This window comes from Cutaneotrichosporon cavernicola (assembly GCF_030864355.1).
Source record: "Cutaneotrichosporon cavernicola HIS019 DNA, chromosome: 4".
Taxonomy (NCBI): Eukaryota; Fungi; Basidiomycota; class Tremellomycetes; order Trichosporonales; family Trichosporonaceae; genus Cutaneotrichosporon; species Cutaneotrichosporon cavernicola.
In genome coordinates, this window is record NC_083396.1 from 810895 (window position 1) to 827273 (window position 16379).

The following is a 16379-nucleotide window of genomic DNA, read 5'->3' on the forward strand; positions in this document are numbered from 1 at the left end:
GTGATGAAAACGTGGCCTTTCGAATGATGACTCGCAGGCGTTCACGTCGCTGCTTGATGATGCACTCACTGCACTTCACTTGTCTCACTTCACACATACCTCTCCACAAGTATTCTGTCGACTTTATCTTCAGTTGGCACGACGCTCAGTGACGCTCTGAGACGCACACACCAGTGCCAGCAAGCGACGACGACAGTGCATTTCGACACCAAACATCCCCACACCGCGACTGCCTTTTCCACACATCCGCATCCAATTCATCGCGCCACCATGCAGAGCCAAAGAGAATTGGTTCCTTGGACCGACAACAGCGCCCCACAAGCGCAGAACGTGTCGCTTTATAACTCGTACCCCGACTCGCCGTCCTCTGAGCCACCAACTGGGGAGGAAGAGGACGCTGACGGGTTTGAGCTAAGCCAGCTCAGCCTTGACGAGGTGCTCGACGAACTCTTTATACGCTTCATCCATAACCTGCCTGAGAGGGAGCGGACGATCGACCGCTTACACTGGTCGGCAGAGGAGGCGCACTGGTTCTACGAGGACTACGTGCGGCCATCGAATCCAACTCTTCCAGCCCTCACCCAGAAGGAGTTTACAAAACAGATCCTTGAGCTCGACGACTCGTACCGCGACCAGTATGACTTTGATGAGGAATGGAGGAGTTTCTTAAAGTACAAGAAGGTGGTGCCGTGCTGTGGCGGCATTCTGCTCAACCGCACCGGCGACAAGGCGTTAATGGTGCGAGGGTGGAAGAACGCGACCTGGGGCTTTCCACGAGGCAAGATCAACAAGAACGAGTCGCCGGAAGCTTGTGCCGTTCGCGAGGTGAGGTGACCAAAGGCAACGCTTACATCAGGTCCTAGAGGAGACTGGCTACGACATGGCGCCCTTGTTACAGCCCAACGAGTTCCTCAAGACGTTTATCAACGCCCAGGATGTCACCATGTACCTTGTCCTCGGGGTCGACGAGAACACTGTGTTCAAGACGAAGACGAAGAAGGAGATCGGTAAGATCGAATGGGTTCCCGTGCTCGATCTGCCGACTTGGACGAAACAGCGCAACCAGAAGCCCGTCGCTGGTGGCAAGCCCAAGCGATTCTTCAACGTCACTCCTTTCGTCAGTGGCATCAAGACGTTCCTCAAGAAGAACGGCATCACGAACCAGCCGCGAAAGAAAGTACGCGGTGGTGGCGTGCGGCAGCAAGGCGGTCGGGAACTGCAACCGTTCGCATTCGAGGCAGGGCCATCCAAGGTCCTGCGCGAGCTGCAACCCTTCTCGTTCAACGAGGCGCCCAAGCCCATTCCAACTGACCAGCCCGCAACCGCGATGGATCACCTGTTTGACAAGTTCATCATCAACAAGGACCGGAACGACAAGCCAGCCCCACCGGCCCAAACGGCAGAGGACCAAAACGACGACGACGTGCTCGCGCGTCTTCTGGGCAATATCGGACCTGTTTCTCACACTCCACCCACTCACACTGCAGGGCCCTATGCCTCACCCACCAATGTCGCTGCTGCACACGCCGGGCCCTTCCTCCCCCCGCATGATACAAAGCAGGCCAAGCTCCTTCAAGTCATCCAGCATTCCCCACAGCCCGCTCCGCCGTCATCACCGCCAAATCAACAGCGCTCGGCACACCAGAACAGTCTACTGGCGGTGCTAGGCTCGCCGACAAAGCCCGTGCCCGCGCTGGTGTCTGCTTACACTCCACAGCCATCTGTGTTGAGCGACGACGAGGAGCGCGCTCAGCGCCAGCGCGCCTTGCTCGAGAGCACGCTTCTAGGCTATCCACCTTCGCCGTTGAGCGCACTTGGGCACTCGCGCGGGGCGTCGCATGGTCCAAGCCCCTTCGGGCCCTCGCCGATACCCCAGAGCTGGTCTCCGTACCCACCCTCACAGCCCTCGGAGCAGTCTCCGTTCCAACCTTCGCAACCCCCGCAGACCCAGTCTGCGCAGCCGCCGCCCGTTCCCCAGGTCCGGCCTCAGCAGTACGAGTACGCTGCACAGCCGAATCAACAGCCGCCGTCCCCACCCCGCCAGGTGCCCCAGAACGAGCATCAGCGCAACCTCCTCGGCACACTGTTTGGGAAGACACCCCAGGCGCCGGCTCAGGACCCCGTTCCCACAAACTATGGGCAGCCGACACACGTGCCCGCCCCTCCACACTACGCCTCCGCTCGGCCCGCTGGCCAGCCTCCCGCGCCTACCAGCTACGGCCAGCAGAGCCAGCCTCCCGCGCCTGCCAGCTACGGCCAGCAGAGCCAGCCTCCCGCGCCTACCAGCTACGGTCAGCAAAGCCAGGCCCCTGCGCAAGCAGGCTACAGCCAACCTGGTCAGCAGCCCAACCCCGCCTATGTCCAGCCTGGTCAGCAGTCCTACGCCCAGTATGGTCAGCCAGGTCCCCAGCCTAACTGCAATTTCAGCCAGGCAAGTCAACCTCCCGCGCCTGTGAACTATGGCCAGCAGAGCCAGCAGCCCAATGCCAACTTTATTTCGGCGCAGCGCGGCGCCCCGCCGCCCGGCTACTACGGACACCAGCGCCAGCTGAGCGGTGGCTTGCCTGGTCAGCCAGGACAGGGCCGTCCCATTGGCGCCCCCATTGGCCTACCCGGCCAGCCAGGCCAGCCCCTCGCTCCCGCCGGCTGGAACATGCAGCAGCAATTCCAGTTTGCGAACCAAGGATTCTCTAGCCAGCCAGGTCAGCCTGGACAGGCGCCACCCCAACACCAAATGGGCCAGGGTTACCAGCACTACTCGCCTCAACAGGCTCAGCAGGGGTACCAGCCCCAACAGCAATACCAGCAGCCCCAGCAGCAGCTTCAACAGCCGCAACAACCGAACGCGCAGACGTCCCCGGCTATGCATCAGCCCATTCCACGTCCGCCTGTGAGTGGGTCGTTACTTGGCCTCGCGGCTGGTCGTTAGGATAGGGTGATGCTATACGATGCTATCGTAGCCACTTGTACTCTGTCGTATTTTGCGAAATGTGATGCAATAGTGTCAGTGTTGGCGATGATGATGTGCAGCAAGGCTGACTGCTAGTGACTAGCTCTGTCACCATCTTGGGTCCTCGTTTGCTGACTGGATCCGGTGTCGGGCTCTCTGAACCCGGACTGTGTTGGCTGTGTTTTGCGAAAGTAGAGGGTTAAGAGTTTGGCATTAATGTGACCAGGGCTCAGAATTAACAAAGGCTTAGATGTCATTAGACATGATTGGAGGACCTTGACTTGATTAGGGTGGAGGATAAGGTCAGGACTGGAATGACCAGTATGGTTAGGCCGATTTGCCGAGAGCCGGGACCCAGCTCGAGTCAGGGATTATCAACTGGACCGGTTAAGCGAATCATCATAACCACCTCTTTTTCTGCCTCCAACCCCGGATTGTGCGGAGGACTTGAATGACCTGAAACAAAATGGGACGATGGGACCAGAGCTTTAAAGCATATTCCGTATTCCCCAGCTTTAAAGTGAGCTGTAGGTATTAACGTTTGATAGCGACTGCAAGCGTCTTGTTCGGTACTGCTCTGAACTTTGTGTCCTGTGGCCTGTAGATCTGAAAGCGACTGTATGTATCCTGTTGAGTGTATGACATTGTGGGCCCTGAATGGTTTCACTCATCACTCACCTGTTCCACAACCTTTACACTGTACGCGTCAAACCCCGCATAATACAATACCAACACAAGCCCATACGCCACACATTGCCCACTCACATACGCCTCACACACACACACAACCACACTACCAACCCCTCCCTCACCCCCCTTCCCCTCCTCCCCCCCTCTTCCACCTCCTCCTTCCCATCTCACCCATCTTCCTTCTCTCCATTCTTCACATCTCATCCCATCTCCCTCATAACCATTCATCGCGTATCATTACCAATATTGTTCCCTCTCACATTCACATCCTCATCCTCCCTTTTGATCTGCATCAACCACACCCCTCAACATTGCATTGTCAACAATCACCTCACTTCTTATCCGGCTTAACTTAAACCACGGCCCGCAAGTCGAACACACATAGTCGGCTAGTCGCGTTGTCCCCTTGACTCCATCAATTGGTCTTCCTTGTTTGCCCACAGTCGTCCCTTCTTCTGGATCTGGATAACGCCTTGTTACGTGTCAAGTGCTACGCGCTACGCCCTACGTGATACGCCTTCCAAACGCTCAAACCTCGGAATCCCAATCCCTCCTCGCGTCCACCCTTTGTGACGCACACCAACCATTTCCGCACGCACATCTCGCACTACCCCAAACCCTCATCACACCCCACATACACAACAAGTCTTTGCTCTTCGACATATACCTCATCCGCTCATCCAAACCACGACCAAGCTCGAGTCATTGTCCTCGCTCTACCTTCCCCCTTGCACATACACTCACCCAGCACTCGGGTTCCCTTCTCTCCACCTGTCAGTGTCCAATACCGCCCAATTTTGAAGGCGCGCACGGCCCCCATCCACCTCTTGGGCTTGGTCATTTTTGTCCTTCCTCACACACCATCACAGTTTGGGACTGTGTCGACCCTCAAATACTCCCTCCTCCCTCCAGACGCATCGGTAACTACTCCGGTAGGCTTCGCGTCCAAGATCCGGCCAGCCGTCGTCGGCACACCGCCATCCCGTTGTTGCCGCCATGGCGCCGGCCCTCTCTCGCGAGCTTATCGCCGTCCTCACCTCTCCACAAACAACACTAAACCAAGCCGCAGATGCCATTGAAGAGCATATCATGTACAGGCGCGCCAAGGGCGACACGCTGCTTGGCGTGGCCAGCAGCCTGCATAGCATGGAGAGCAGAGTGAGTTTGCCGCTCGCCCTTGTTCCCACGCCCAGCACTGACTTTTAGTCCGCCCGTCTCGCCCCGGCAATCCGCCAGGCGCAGTATGCGACTAACGTCCCACCATCGGCGGACCTGAACGCGCCTGTAGGGAGCGGATCGCTTGCCAGCGCATCAACAACACCGCAGGCAGTCCTCAACTACCTCCTGTCGTCCCCAGCACCTTCCCTTCTGACAGCTCGCAAAGTGATCCTCGAGTATGTGCTTAATCGGGAAGCACGGCTGCGTGAGAAGAAGCACGGCATCGGCGGCAAGGGCACGCTTGGGCGAGACGGTTTCGAAGAGATCGGAGCCCGCCTTGGTGAAATCGAGGACGGGTTGCGCGGCACAGGTGTGCTCGTTGGTGCCCACGCCGCAGCCGTGCCTGCTGTTCCCGACGAGGAGCTTGACGACCCCCGCAAAATGGGCCTCGCCCTTATTCTCTCCCTCCGGATGCTCTTATCGTACTTTACCCTCCCTGACCTCGCGCGGCAGCTGCTACTCCAGCATCCAACGGACGCAGAACGAACATTGGTTCAGCACATCCGTCGGCGCCTTCCGGGAGAAGGGCGATACAATGTCGGGCGCGAGCTTGAGTTTGTTGAAAGTCTGGTGAGTTTGGTTGCTGCGCAGTCAAGCGTATGACGTTTGCACTGCCCCATGTCTTACTCACCCTCCAGACGCTGAACCGCCGGCCTGCGCTGCGGCCCGCATTCCGCTCTGCTCGAGCGCGTACGTATCTTGCGGACCGTGCCCTATACCCGATCTCGTTGCCTGCGCCCTCCAAATCGGCGTGTATCAAGCTCCTCGCCGCGTTTATTCGCGACGTTGACGAGGCTGGCCCGAACGCTGCACAGTCGTACATGCAGGCGCCGCCCCTAAGTCACACCTTTTCTGTCACTGGCGGGTCACCCAGGGAAACCTCGTCCAGCGCCGGATACCGCATGAGGAAGGCTACGACTGGATCACCAATATCGACTCACACGTTGTCACCAGGGTCCCCATCCAGAACGTCTCATCTCCCATTGCCGCATGATCCTTCCCCACTGGAGAGCTACGCTCTTGAGCTCATCTCCGAGTTTGTGACGCGCGAGAAGCGCGATTACATGCTCAAGAACAAGTGGGTTAAGACGGGGCGTGAGCACCTCGGCAAAGACATCGCCGACATGGAGTCGATACTGTGTGTCGTGGGCAAATCGTACCCCGGTCCGCACGCACCTAGTCTCATGCCGATATTCCTCCAAGTTCGCCGAACGTTCGCGCTTCCGCCTACGTCTCTAGCGCAGAAGATCGTGGAGCCATTCTACGACATGCTCCAATCCCCTCCTGACCCAGACTCGGTTCCCCTGCGTGAGCCGAGCGTGAGTAGCACGACTGCGTCGCTCTACGTCAACCCACGTCTTCCAGACGCCGATGCTCTGGATCTCATTGAGGAACTTCTTGAGAATGAGCGGGAGAAGGGTATCAACGCCGATGTCACGCACGAGAAGACAATCGCTTGGTTGGAGGGATTGATCGGCCAGATGGTCAAGAGGGTGAGTCTGGGTCTTCTGATCCCGGCTGACACGCAGTTCCCTGATGGCTCGTATGAGACTGTCTTTGACCAGGCGAGATACCTGGCGGCGCATCCTCGTGTGTGGCCTGACGCAGCCAATTCCAGTGCCAACCCCGAACACCCACTGATGGCTGGAAGCAGCGGAGGCGAGTTCAATCACCGCCGCTCCAAGTCGTCCGCCCTCCCATCGCCAGACACGCCTAACATGCCAAGGTTCAGCCAGGAGACGATGTCCAGTGTAGGTGGGCATAAGAGGTCGGCCAGCATGCCGATGGGCTCTGGCTCGGTCACGGACGAGGGCTCGCGTCAGTCGGCGAGACTGTCGTCGGTTGGCAGCGAGACCAGCTACAACCACTGGGCTCCAATAGAGGCGCAAAGGGCGGTCGCGTCGCCCCCGATGTCGCCAAGTCAGGACGTCACCGAGGAGAGCTTGCACAAAGGGGCGCACGAAGGAGTCACCAACGGCATCGATATGGAAGGGCTTGGGCTATTGGGCTTTGCTGCGTCAAGCTCGGTCACCCGCGCCAACGCTCCGCCAATGCTCAACCTGTACGTTCCTGGTCCCGAGCTCGACATAGGGTCATCGCTGGACACTCCGTCGCCCCGACAACCGATGAGTGGCGGTGGCATGTCGAACAAGTCGGGGTCGAGCGGCAACGGCGGCTGGTGGGATGTCATCTCGCCCACTTCCGGGTCGCCGGGCGCTCCGAAGGTTTGGGAACAACCCAAGAGCCCGTCTGGACGATCCTCTCTGAGCCCAACCGGTCTAAGACACGACCTGAGTGCATCGACTGCTTCGTCATTGGCGCCACCGCCACAGGCTATAGCCGAGGAGGTGACGTCGACAAGCACACCGCCCAAAGCCCCGCTCCCTGGCGACTCGCCAATGACGCCGCAGATGGAGGCCCGCATCGCCATGTTAATGAATCCGGAGGTTGACGTCGATGCGACTCCCAAGGCGCCCGCAGAAATGCCGCGCATGCAGAGGCCGGAGATGTCGACAGCGGCCATGGAGGCACTGGCTAAACTCGAGGGCGTGCAGCTGCACGACGAGTCGTTGGCCAAGTTGGAAGGAGCGCACAAGACGAAGCCGTCTGCGGGATCAATTGCCATTCCCGAGTCGAAGGTCGGGGGCCAGAGCGCGGAGCGCGCTGAGCCGAAAGCGAACCCTTCTTCTTCGTCCAAGTCGTTCAAGGAATCGCCTCCTCCGGTGCCCAAGCCCCGCCCCCCGACCCCCGAGGACGACCTCTACGCGCGTCTAGACTTTGTGCCCATGGACTACAACCCGATGCACAGCAAGCCAGTGTCGCGCCAGGCTGGACCGGTGTGGCCGAACAAGATGTCGGAGGCGGACCGCCTTGCGCGCTCGAATACGAAGCGCTCGCCTGCGAGCGCAAAGCCGAACGGAGGATCGCCCGTGTGGCCGCGACGTAAGCCATCAGACGCTCACGCTCTGGCACTTCAGACCGTCGGGGAGTCTGGCGACTCGAGTGGGCCTGCTAGTGCCCCGATAAGAAGCTCAGATGCTCCCTGGCACAGTGAGGAGCACGGCTCGCTCGCACAGTCGGCAACTCAGGGCAAGCGCCCCTCGCCGTCGCCAGGCAGCAGCCGGGCTGCCCTCCCGAGCGCGAGTGGTACGACGCGTCGCTCGCAGGAGGCCCAACGCGACTCTGCCGACGGCGCCAAGTCCAAGTTTGGCGCGTTCCTGAACAGAAGTATGACGCGGCGTGAGAAGGAGAATACAGTCAACTCGTCGACGCTCTTGCATCAGCAGAGCCGGCGCGGTACGCCGCCCGTCGCCAACAAGCCGGGACAGTGGAACCGTGACATGGTGGCGGGTATTATGGGCCCGCCAGCCGAGCGTCGGCAGGTTTAGAGCTAGAGCAAGAGCAAGAGTACGGCAACTTGCGTTGTACAGGGACTTGGTGCATGCAGTTGTACGATAGTGTGTGAATAACACTGGGAGGAGGTCGAGTGAAAGGTCGAGTGAGTTTGTGCGGGTGAGACGTGCGGGTGAATGGGTGTGAGTATGAGTGGAGGGGCGAAATAGGCCGGGGTTGTTAAGTCATGGCAATGTGGAGGCCCACCGCAGAGGGTTGGAGGCTGTTACCGACTCGACAGAAAAGTGAGAAACCGACTACTCTTTTGAACTAGTCTTAGTTGTTCTCATTCTATCAGTAATTCAGTAACCAACCATCATCATGGCGCAGAGGTAAGTTGGCCAACTCAATACCCGGCATCAACGGGGCTTCCCACACGGTTACGGCCTTAACCCCCCTCCCCTCTACTCCATTCACCCCGCTCCTTCCGATCCTTCCATCTCCGCACCCCACAACCCACCCCACAACCCACCACGTCTGACTCCAGCATCCCAATGCCCCGCCGCGCGCCGACGAGCGACAACGGCTCCCTCTCCCCGCTGGCAAAGTCCCCCCCGTCGGCCAGCACGATCGAGTACGCGTCCTCGGCTCCCATGGCCAAGACGATGCACGCTGCCGACGGGACTGAGGACGAGGCCATCCCCTCCCACCTCTATGCCAAGCTCCCGCCCAACTTCCTCACCCGCGGACCGAAAGGCGACGTGCCGGATTACCTGAGAATGATCCTTATGTGTGAGTGGTGGGGTGGAAGATAGTGGGCCAAGTCGACGGGCCGCACTATGTGGTTGCGTCCTCTGGTGGGGCAACCTGCCTGTTACTGGTACCATCGGTGTCAACCTAGGCTACCTTATCTTGCTCGTATACGGCTTAGCTTGTCTAGCTGCATTACTCGGCCTGGCCTTTCTCGCGCTCGCGCTGACCCCAGCCAAGGTCTATTCCTCCCCCCTCAACCTCGTCGAAACACCCCTCATGTACGCGGCCAACCTGTCCAAGAAGCTCGGATGCGAGATCTACCTCAAGCGCGAGGACCTGCAGCCCGTCTTCTCCTTCAAGATTCGTGGCGCGTACAACATGATGGCCTCGCTCTCAGAAGAGGAGAAGCGCAAGGGTGTCATCACTTGCAGCGCCGGCAACCACGCGCAGGGTGTCGCACTCTCTGGCCAGAAGCTCGGCATCAAGGCGACGGTCCTGATGCCAACATCGACACCTAGCATCAAGGTCAACAATGTGCGGCGGTACGGCGGCAACGCTGTGCTGCACGGGGACGACTTTGACGCCGCCAAGGCTGAGTGTCTCCGCCGCTCCGAGGCCGAGGGGTTGACCTTTATCCCCCCATATGACGACCCGTACGTCATTGCGGGTCAGGGGACTATTGCGATGGAGATCTGCCGCCAGATCATGGACCCTAGCACTGTCGACGGCGTGTTTGCTGCCGTCGGTGGCGCAGGCTTAGTTGCTGGCATCGCGTCATACATGAAGCGCGTGGTGGGTCCCCAGACGGCAGTGTATGGCGTTGAGACGCCCGACGGTGACGCGATGGACCGCTCTCTCAAGGCTGGGCACCGCGTCCTCCTCCCCGAAGTAGGCCCCTTTGCCGACGGTACGGCTGTGCGCATTGTCGGTGAAGAGCCGTTCCGCGTATGCAAGGAGCTCCTCGACGGCGTTGTGCTGGCCGACAACGACGAGATCTGTGCCGCCATCCAGGACGTGTACGAGGACACGCGCAGCATCCCCGAGCCGTCGGGTGCGCTCGCCCTCGCCGGCCTCAAGGGCTACATCATCCGCAACAACCTGCAGGGTAGTGGCAAGACATTTGTCGCGGTCGTCTCTGGCGGAAACATGAACTTTGGTCGGCTTCGTTTCGTCGCTGAACGCGCCGAGATCGGTGAGGGTCGCGAGGTACTCATGTCCTTCCGCGTTCCCGAGAAGCCAGGCAGTTTTATCAAACTGCACAGCTACCTACTCCCGCGTGCAGTAACCGAGTTTTCGTACCGCTACAACTCGCCCGACTACGGCTACATCATCTGTTCGTTCTACCTGAAGGGTTCATCGAGTCGTACTGGTCCGCCAACTCCCACCGAACGCCAAAAGGAGATCAAGGACATCATCGCCGACCTGGCCAAACTCGACATTGAAGCCGCAGACTACACTGAAAACGAGTTTGCCAAGAGTCACCTGCGTCATCTGGTTGGCGGACGCAGCACGGTCGCGCACGAGCGTCTGTTCCGCTTCGAGTTCCCCGAACGTCCCGGTGCATTGGGGCGTTTCTTGAGCGTCCTCAAGCCGAATTGGAACATCTCACTCTTCCATTACCGCAACCACGGCGCTGATGTCGGTAAAGTCCTAGTTGGACTCCAGCCCCCGCCTAATGGCGGGAACGGGGGCTCGGTTGCCGACTTGAATGCGTTCCTTGCCGAGCTCAACTATCCGTTCGTAGAGGAGACGGCCAACGTCGCGTACCGCCGTTTCCTGCTCAACGGGACGCCTTAGCGGGTGTCCGGGCGGCGAGCTCACGTAGGATGAGGGCGATCGATGCCAGGTTGTGAGGGATAGAGTGTGGATATTGTAGACCAGCATGCAGGCGTAGACTGTGACCAAACCATTGAGTCTTGTTGCTGTTGCCTGTTGCCGTTGCCTGTGGCCTGTGGCTGGGGTCTGCCCCGACGTCCGCCGATGCTCCGATCTCCGAAACCTCCACCTCCACCTTTTTCAGAAATCGAGTTCACCAGTTACGTTCACCCACCCACCATGCTCGGCGCAATGTCCAAGCCTCCCCCGCCAGCGCCCGCTGTACCGGCCGATGCTGTGCCAGCTGTGCCAGCTGTGCCGGACGGCGCCGCCGTGTCCGACATGCCCGCCGCACCACTGCCCGCCGAACCGTCGTTCCTCGATAAGATCATGGAACAGAACCCGTACTTTTCCGCTGGTGCCGGGTTGATGGTGAGTCCGAGTCCGAGTCGAGTCCGAGTCCGAGTCCGAGTCCGGCGTTGGTCGCCTCGTCGTCGTCTACCCCAGCCGCTCTCTTCTCAGCACACCCTCTCCTTTCGCTCGCGAACTCCTGACTCTTGCCTCACCCCTCTCCCAACATCTCCCAACATCTCCCTCTCCCCTCCCCCACTCCCTTCCACCTCCCCGTCTCCCCTCCCTCCCTCCCCCTTACCCTCCAGCCTCTTCCGCTACGGCGCTCGCTTCTTGCACGACCCCTCGCTCTCCACTACCCCTCGCTCTCCACTACCCCTCGCTCTCCACTACCCCTCGCTCTCCACTGCCTCTCGCTCTCCACTACCCCTGCTCTCCACTACCCCTGCTCTCCACTAACCCCAGGGCCTAGGCGTAGCCCTAACAGCCCTCCGCACAGCCGGCAAGCTCGGCGCGACTGCCGCCCGCCGGCGCATGCTAATAACCCTAGAAATGACATCCAAGGACAAGTCGTACCCGTGGTTTCTGGAATGGATGGCCGCGCAATCAGCCCACGCGCGCGAAGTCCCCCCCTCTGACCGGGGTCTCTTGGGTGCGCTGAGGGGCCGTGTTACCCAGCTACCCAGTCACGAGTTGGCAGTCGAGACCAACGTAAAGCAGCATGAGAATGGGAGCTCGGACGCTGTTTTCAACCTTGTGCCAGGGCCGGGAACGCATTATTTCTCGTATATGGGGCATTGGTTCCAGGTGGGTGGTTCTAAAGTCGGGCACTCACTCCATTCCAGGTCCGGCGCGAACGTGACTCGAAACTCATGGACCTGCATTCCGGCACACCATGGGAGACACTTACACTGACCGGTCTGTCGTCGTCACGTACTGTCCTTCCGTCGCTTCTGGACGAGGCGCGCGCCCTTGCTGAGCGCGGGAGCGTCGGCAAGACGGTCGTCTACACGGCTTGGGGGGTGGATTGGCGTCCGTTTGGCAAGCCCCGCAGCCGGCGCGAAATGGGCAGTGTCGTGCTCGCCGAGGGCGTGGCTGAGCGCATTGAGCGCGACATCCGCGCCTTCCTGGCTCGTGGAAAGTGGTACGCCGAGCGAGGTGAGTCGCGCCTCTTCAACTGTCAAACTCTTCAACTCGCTCACCAACCACAGGCATCCCCTACCGCCGCGGATATATGCTGTACGGCCCTCCGGGGTCTGGCAAGACGTCGTTCATCCAGGCGCTGGCGGGAAGTATCGGATACAATATCTGCTTGATGAACCTCGCCGAGCGTGGACTGACGGACGACAAACTCAACCATCTCCTGGGCCTAGTGCCGGACCGGAGCATCATCCTCCTCGAAGACGTGGACAGCGCGTTCACCCGCCGCGTCCAAACCTCCGAGGACGGGTACAAGTCTTCCGTCACCTTCTCGGGCCTCCTAAACGCCCTGGACGGCGTGGCGAGTTCCGAGGAGAGGATCATCTTCATGACGACCAACCATGCTGAGCGTCTGGATCCCGCTCTCATCCGCCCCGGCCGAGTCGACATGAAGGAAGTCCTGGACGACGCCCACGGCGAACAGGCGTGTCGGCTGTATACCAAGTTTTACGGACATCGAGTTGGCGAGAATGCTCCAGAAGACGGCCAGAGTCCGGACCCGCTGTTGCGTTCTGAACATCTTTCAGAGGACGAGATTAGCGCGCTGGGGAAACAAGTCGGCGAGGTCGTCGATCGCGCTAGGGCAGAGGGGAGGAACGTTAGTATGGCTAGTTTACAGGGCCACTTTATTCGGTCGGGGGCGAGGGAGAGCGTCGCTGGCGTTGATGCGCTGTGCGTCGCGAGGGCTTAGACGATTAGACTGGAGCTCTAGATGTAACTGTTCTTGCATAATCAATGGAAGGCGCAGTGAGGGAATTGGTTGATCATTGTTCTGACAGTGTGTATCCCAGCTTTGTCTGAACAGGGCTATAAAGTAAAACAAGGCTAAAACCCAGCTTTGGCTCACCGTAGACAACGTCATAAAGTGCTCACCCCCCACTGCGCCATTCACAACGGTCCCAAGAACTGCGCTGTCACTCGGCCAACTTTCCAACCTCTGACCGCTGTCGCCGAGCAGCAAGGGTCGTCCACTCCCAGCCCAGCCGCCACTGGTCAAGCAACCAGCTGAGCCAGACTTATCTCGAATGGTGCATCTCCTCCCTTGTCATCTACAAAGTTACTTCTTAGCCCGCTCCGCCGCGGCCGCAACAGCTGCCGAATCCTCACGTGCACGCGCCATAGCCTCAGTGGTGGACATGTCCATGTCGGCCGCATGCTGCTCCTCAGCAGCGCGGAGACGGCGCGTAAAGTCGGACACCTTGGTCTTCTGGCGGCTAGGGTAGAGGTGGTCGTAGGCCGCGTCCGTGTCCTCTGGCCGGCGTTCTTTGATGGCGGTGACGACGGCGGGTTCTGCGGCGCGCGCTCCCGCTTCGGGGGGGAGTTGGCCTGGGGTCAGCGCGAACCGCTAAACAGTGAGCCGGGCGGGGTGGTGGAGAACAGACAGACAGGTGGGAGGGAGGGCGAGGCGAAGAGAAGGGAGGGGAAGGGAAAGTGGTGAAGAAGAACGCCGACGGACAAGTCGACGACAGGTATAGCGGAGATGGATGGGCTCGACAAGGACTCACCAGTCAGAGCGCGCTCGCGGTTCTTCTTGGCCTCCTCGGCCTTGTTGCTGATCATGTACGCGCCAACGACCATCGCGACGATCGTAACGCCCTGTGCGCTTGGGTCAGCTTCTGTGGGATTGGGGATGGGGATGGGGAGGGGAGGGGGGGGGGGGGGGAGGCGGCGCGGAGTGGAGTGGTGAGGGTGGACGACACGGCCTCCAACTCTTCACTCTGCGCTTTTCCGGGCACGCCAATGTGCGTGCGCCGCACCACTCCACGCTGGCCAGGGCGTTTCGCCCGACTCACGCTACACGCAGCCTCAGGAAGTGCTGGAACTGTTTCCGGTTTCCACTACGCAGACTGGTCGTTGCGCCAAGAAGGGCAAACGTCGTAGCCGCCACGCCTATTGGGACCATGGGCTGTTCCTTGCACTTTTGCCACCCGTGCTGGAGGTAGGTCATGCCGGTCTCCTCGTTGTTGTCGACGGGCATTGGGCTTGTCATGATGGATGGGTGGTTGGCGATAAGGAGAGGAAGAGGGACGAAGACGAGGGCAAGTGGAGTTGGTGGAGGAAAACGGGGCAGGCGCTGCGTGCCTGAAATGTGACCTGTCTTTCGGAATCGCGGTGTCTGTTCTTCTGCACTGAGACTTGTGCAATACTCCATCAACATAGACATACAAATACATCTGGCCTGTGCATTCCAAGCTACTGGCGTCATAAGCATGGCCGATGACCGAAGGCAACACGTTAGCCTCCAGCCTCCAGCCTCACCCTCAAGTCGGGTTCTCCGCAGAACAGGATGACGCAGTTTGCCAATCTACTGGCACGGAGTTGAGCTCAAGTAATGTAATGTGGAGCCACTCTATCATCTACCAGATCTCAGTCTATACCACACACTCAATCACGCCTTGTCCTCCGTGATGTGGCTCGGTGTGCCGCTTGACGACTCAGTCTCGTCACCGCCGGCTTCCGGTTCGGCGACGATCGCGCTCTCGGGCGTGAGGATCGCTGGCGGCCAGAAGTAGCAGTACACCGCGATTCCGAGGAGGAGGGGCAACGCGTCCAGCGCCGCCCAATACACCTCGTGAATGGTGAGGTGGCCCGCGTATCTGGTGTCAGCTCAAGTCTGATTAATGAGCTTACCCCTGGCTCAACTCGATCGTGCGGAACACGGAACGAGTGAGGAACATGATACATGTAACGCCGAGGGCCGAATAGAGCGGCTTCCAACCGGGGTGGTTCCAGACTTTACTGTCTTTTCGTCTGTTGTCAGCAACGCAAGAGCGCGACGTACACTCGGAATAGGAAGACGAGGTAGAGCATGGAAAAGAGAGCAAAGCTCATGAGTTGGAGGATGAGACCAGCGAGGAAGATGTTGGAGCCGATCTTGTGCATACCATCAGACGTCGACATGCCTCCGCCCGCGGCCTGGATGCAGAACGTGATGACTGATGTTAGCGGCGGCAGGCGGCTGAGTCGCAATGAGGTGCAGCCGTCAGACCACTCCCCACTCACTGTCAGAGATGACAAAGGTCCACGAGACCTTGTCGGGGTTGAGGAAGAGATATCGCGACGCCTTGAGATGCTTGACTATGCGTCCGAGGAGGATGTAGTCAGCCGCGAGGAAGGCGCATGGCTGGGGTCAGGAACACGCCAGCCAGGTGCGATGGTGCGATTAAGAGACCTCAAAGTACACTAGCCGCAGCAACACTCACCGAGAGCACGACAAACATGTACATGGCGATGTAGAGCTGCCGTTAGTCGGCTCTAATCCACCCACTTACGCCAAGGGAATGTGGATCCTTGCGCAGAGCGATGCGGAGGGCGAGTCCGATGGCCTCACACCATGTTCCGATAGTCAAGCAGAGAAAGTACTTGCCGCGATGGCGAAACTCGTCTGTCGTAAGTTTGGGCTTGGGCCGATGAGGTGCGCACAGAACGTAAACACCGACGCGCAGGCTGCGTACAGCGCAACAGCCGTTGCGTTCAGCGGGAGGCTGGGGATATATCGGAGTGGGTTGCATCTGGGGTCAGTGAGGCCGAAATGGGCGGCATGGATGCAGGGTAGCCGAGCGGTGGCGTCGCCAAGACTTCTGTGCTCTGTGCTCCGCCACCTCATCACACAGACAGCCGAGACGACCCAATCCGTTGATGGCCTCATGTCATGCGCTGACATGGGCTGATGTGGGACATGGCCGCAAACAACACACCAACACGCACAGGTCTTTGGCCGGATTGATCTGCTATTAGCGTCGCCGTTCCAGGCACACACAAATGGGTCCATCTTGCAGTACGGGTTGTCGGCGCGCTTGGCGGCCGCTACAGTTGCGAGCGCGAGCGCCGCCGCGAAGACGGCTAGGCGGGGCATCGGAAGGAGGGTGGAGGAGGTTGAGGTTTCGAGAGTGAAGAATGTGGAGAGGGAGAGTGGTGGACGTAGCTTTGTCGGCGTCCTCCGGGTCACCGTACTTTGCAAGTGAGTGTTAGTTTCAAGAACTGACCAGGGAATGGTGCAGCGCAGGGGAGGGGTGGGGTGGGGGGTACAAGGGGCGGCAAGCCCTTCTGAGACTGCGGAAGGCCCGGG

General features: G+C 59.6%; 6 protein-coding genes across 6 annotated transcripts; 4 read left to right on the plus strand and 2 right to left on the minus strand.

Moving 5' to 3' along the window:
• Positions 1-270: 270 nt before the first annotated feature.
• Positions 271-2929, plus strand: DCP2 (uncharacterized protein; the record flags this gene model as incomplete). Its single annotated transcript, XM_060600149.1, has 2 exons — positions 271-825; positions 857-2929. 2 exons carry the CDS (start codon positions 271-273, stop codon positions 2927-2929), a joined length of 2628 nt encoding a protein of 875 aa, XP_060456771.1.
• Positions 2930-4636: 1707 nt separating this feature from the next.
• Positions 4637-8247, plus strand: CcaverHIS019_0403270 (uncharacterized protein; the record flags this gene model as incomplete). The annotated part of the gene is made up of 4 exons (XM_060600150.1): positions 4637-4798; positions 4847-5428; positions 5497-6351; positions 6388-8247. 4 exons carry the CDS (start codon positions 4637-4639, stop codon positions 8245-8247), a joined length of 3459 nt encoding a protein of 1152 aa, XP_060456772.1.
• Positions 8248-8572: 325 nt separating this feature from the next.
• ILV1 (uncharacterized protein) lies at positions 8573-10741 on the plus strand (the record flags this gene model as incomplete). Its single annotated transcript, XM_060600151.1, has 3 exons — positions 8573-8583; positions 8739-8983; positions 9177-10741. The coding sequence occupies 3 exons, from the start codon at positions 8573-8575 to the stop codon at positions 10739-10741; spliced, it is 1821 nt and encodes a 606-aa protein (XP_060456773.1).
• Positions 10742-10999: 258 nt separating this feature from the next.
• On the plus strand, positions 11000-13001 carry BCS1 (uncharacterized protein; the record flags this gene model as incomplete). The annotated part of the gene is made up of 4 exons (XM_060600152.1): positions 11000-11191; positions 11576-11917; positions 11956-12268; positions 12322-13001. 4 exons carry the CDS (start codon positions 11000-11002, stop codon positions 12999-13001), a joined length of 1527 nt encoding a protein of 508 aa, XP_060456774.1.
• Positions 13002-13367: 366 nt separating this feature from the next.
• Positions 13368-14300, minus strand: RCF1 (uncharacterized protein; the record flags this gene model as incomplete). The annotated part of the gene is made up of 3 exons (XM_060600153.1): positions 13368-13636; positions 13816-13913; positions 14104-14300. 3 exons carry the CDS (start codon positions 14298-14300, stop codon positions 13368-13370), a joined length of 564 nt encoding a protein of 187 aa, XP_060456775.1.
• A 399-nt stretch (positions 14301-14699) lies between these two features.
• Positions 14700-16166, minus strand: CcaverHIS019_0403310 (uncharacterized protein; the record flags this gene model as incomplete). Its single annotated transcript, XM_060600154.1, has 9 exons — positions 14700-14907; positions 14942-15061; positions 15093-15246; positions 15314-15434; positions 15514-15549; positions 15583-15695; positions 15734-15822; positions 16019-16038; positions 16071-16166. The coding sequence occupies 9 exons, from the start codon at positions 16164-16166 to the stop codon at positions 14700-14702; spliced, it is 957 nt and encodes a 318-aa protein (XP_060456776.1).
• Positions 16167-16379: the final 213 nt, after the last annotated feature.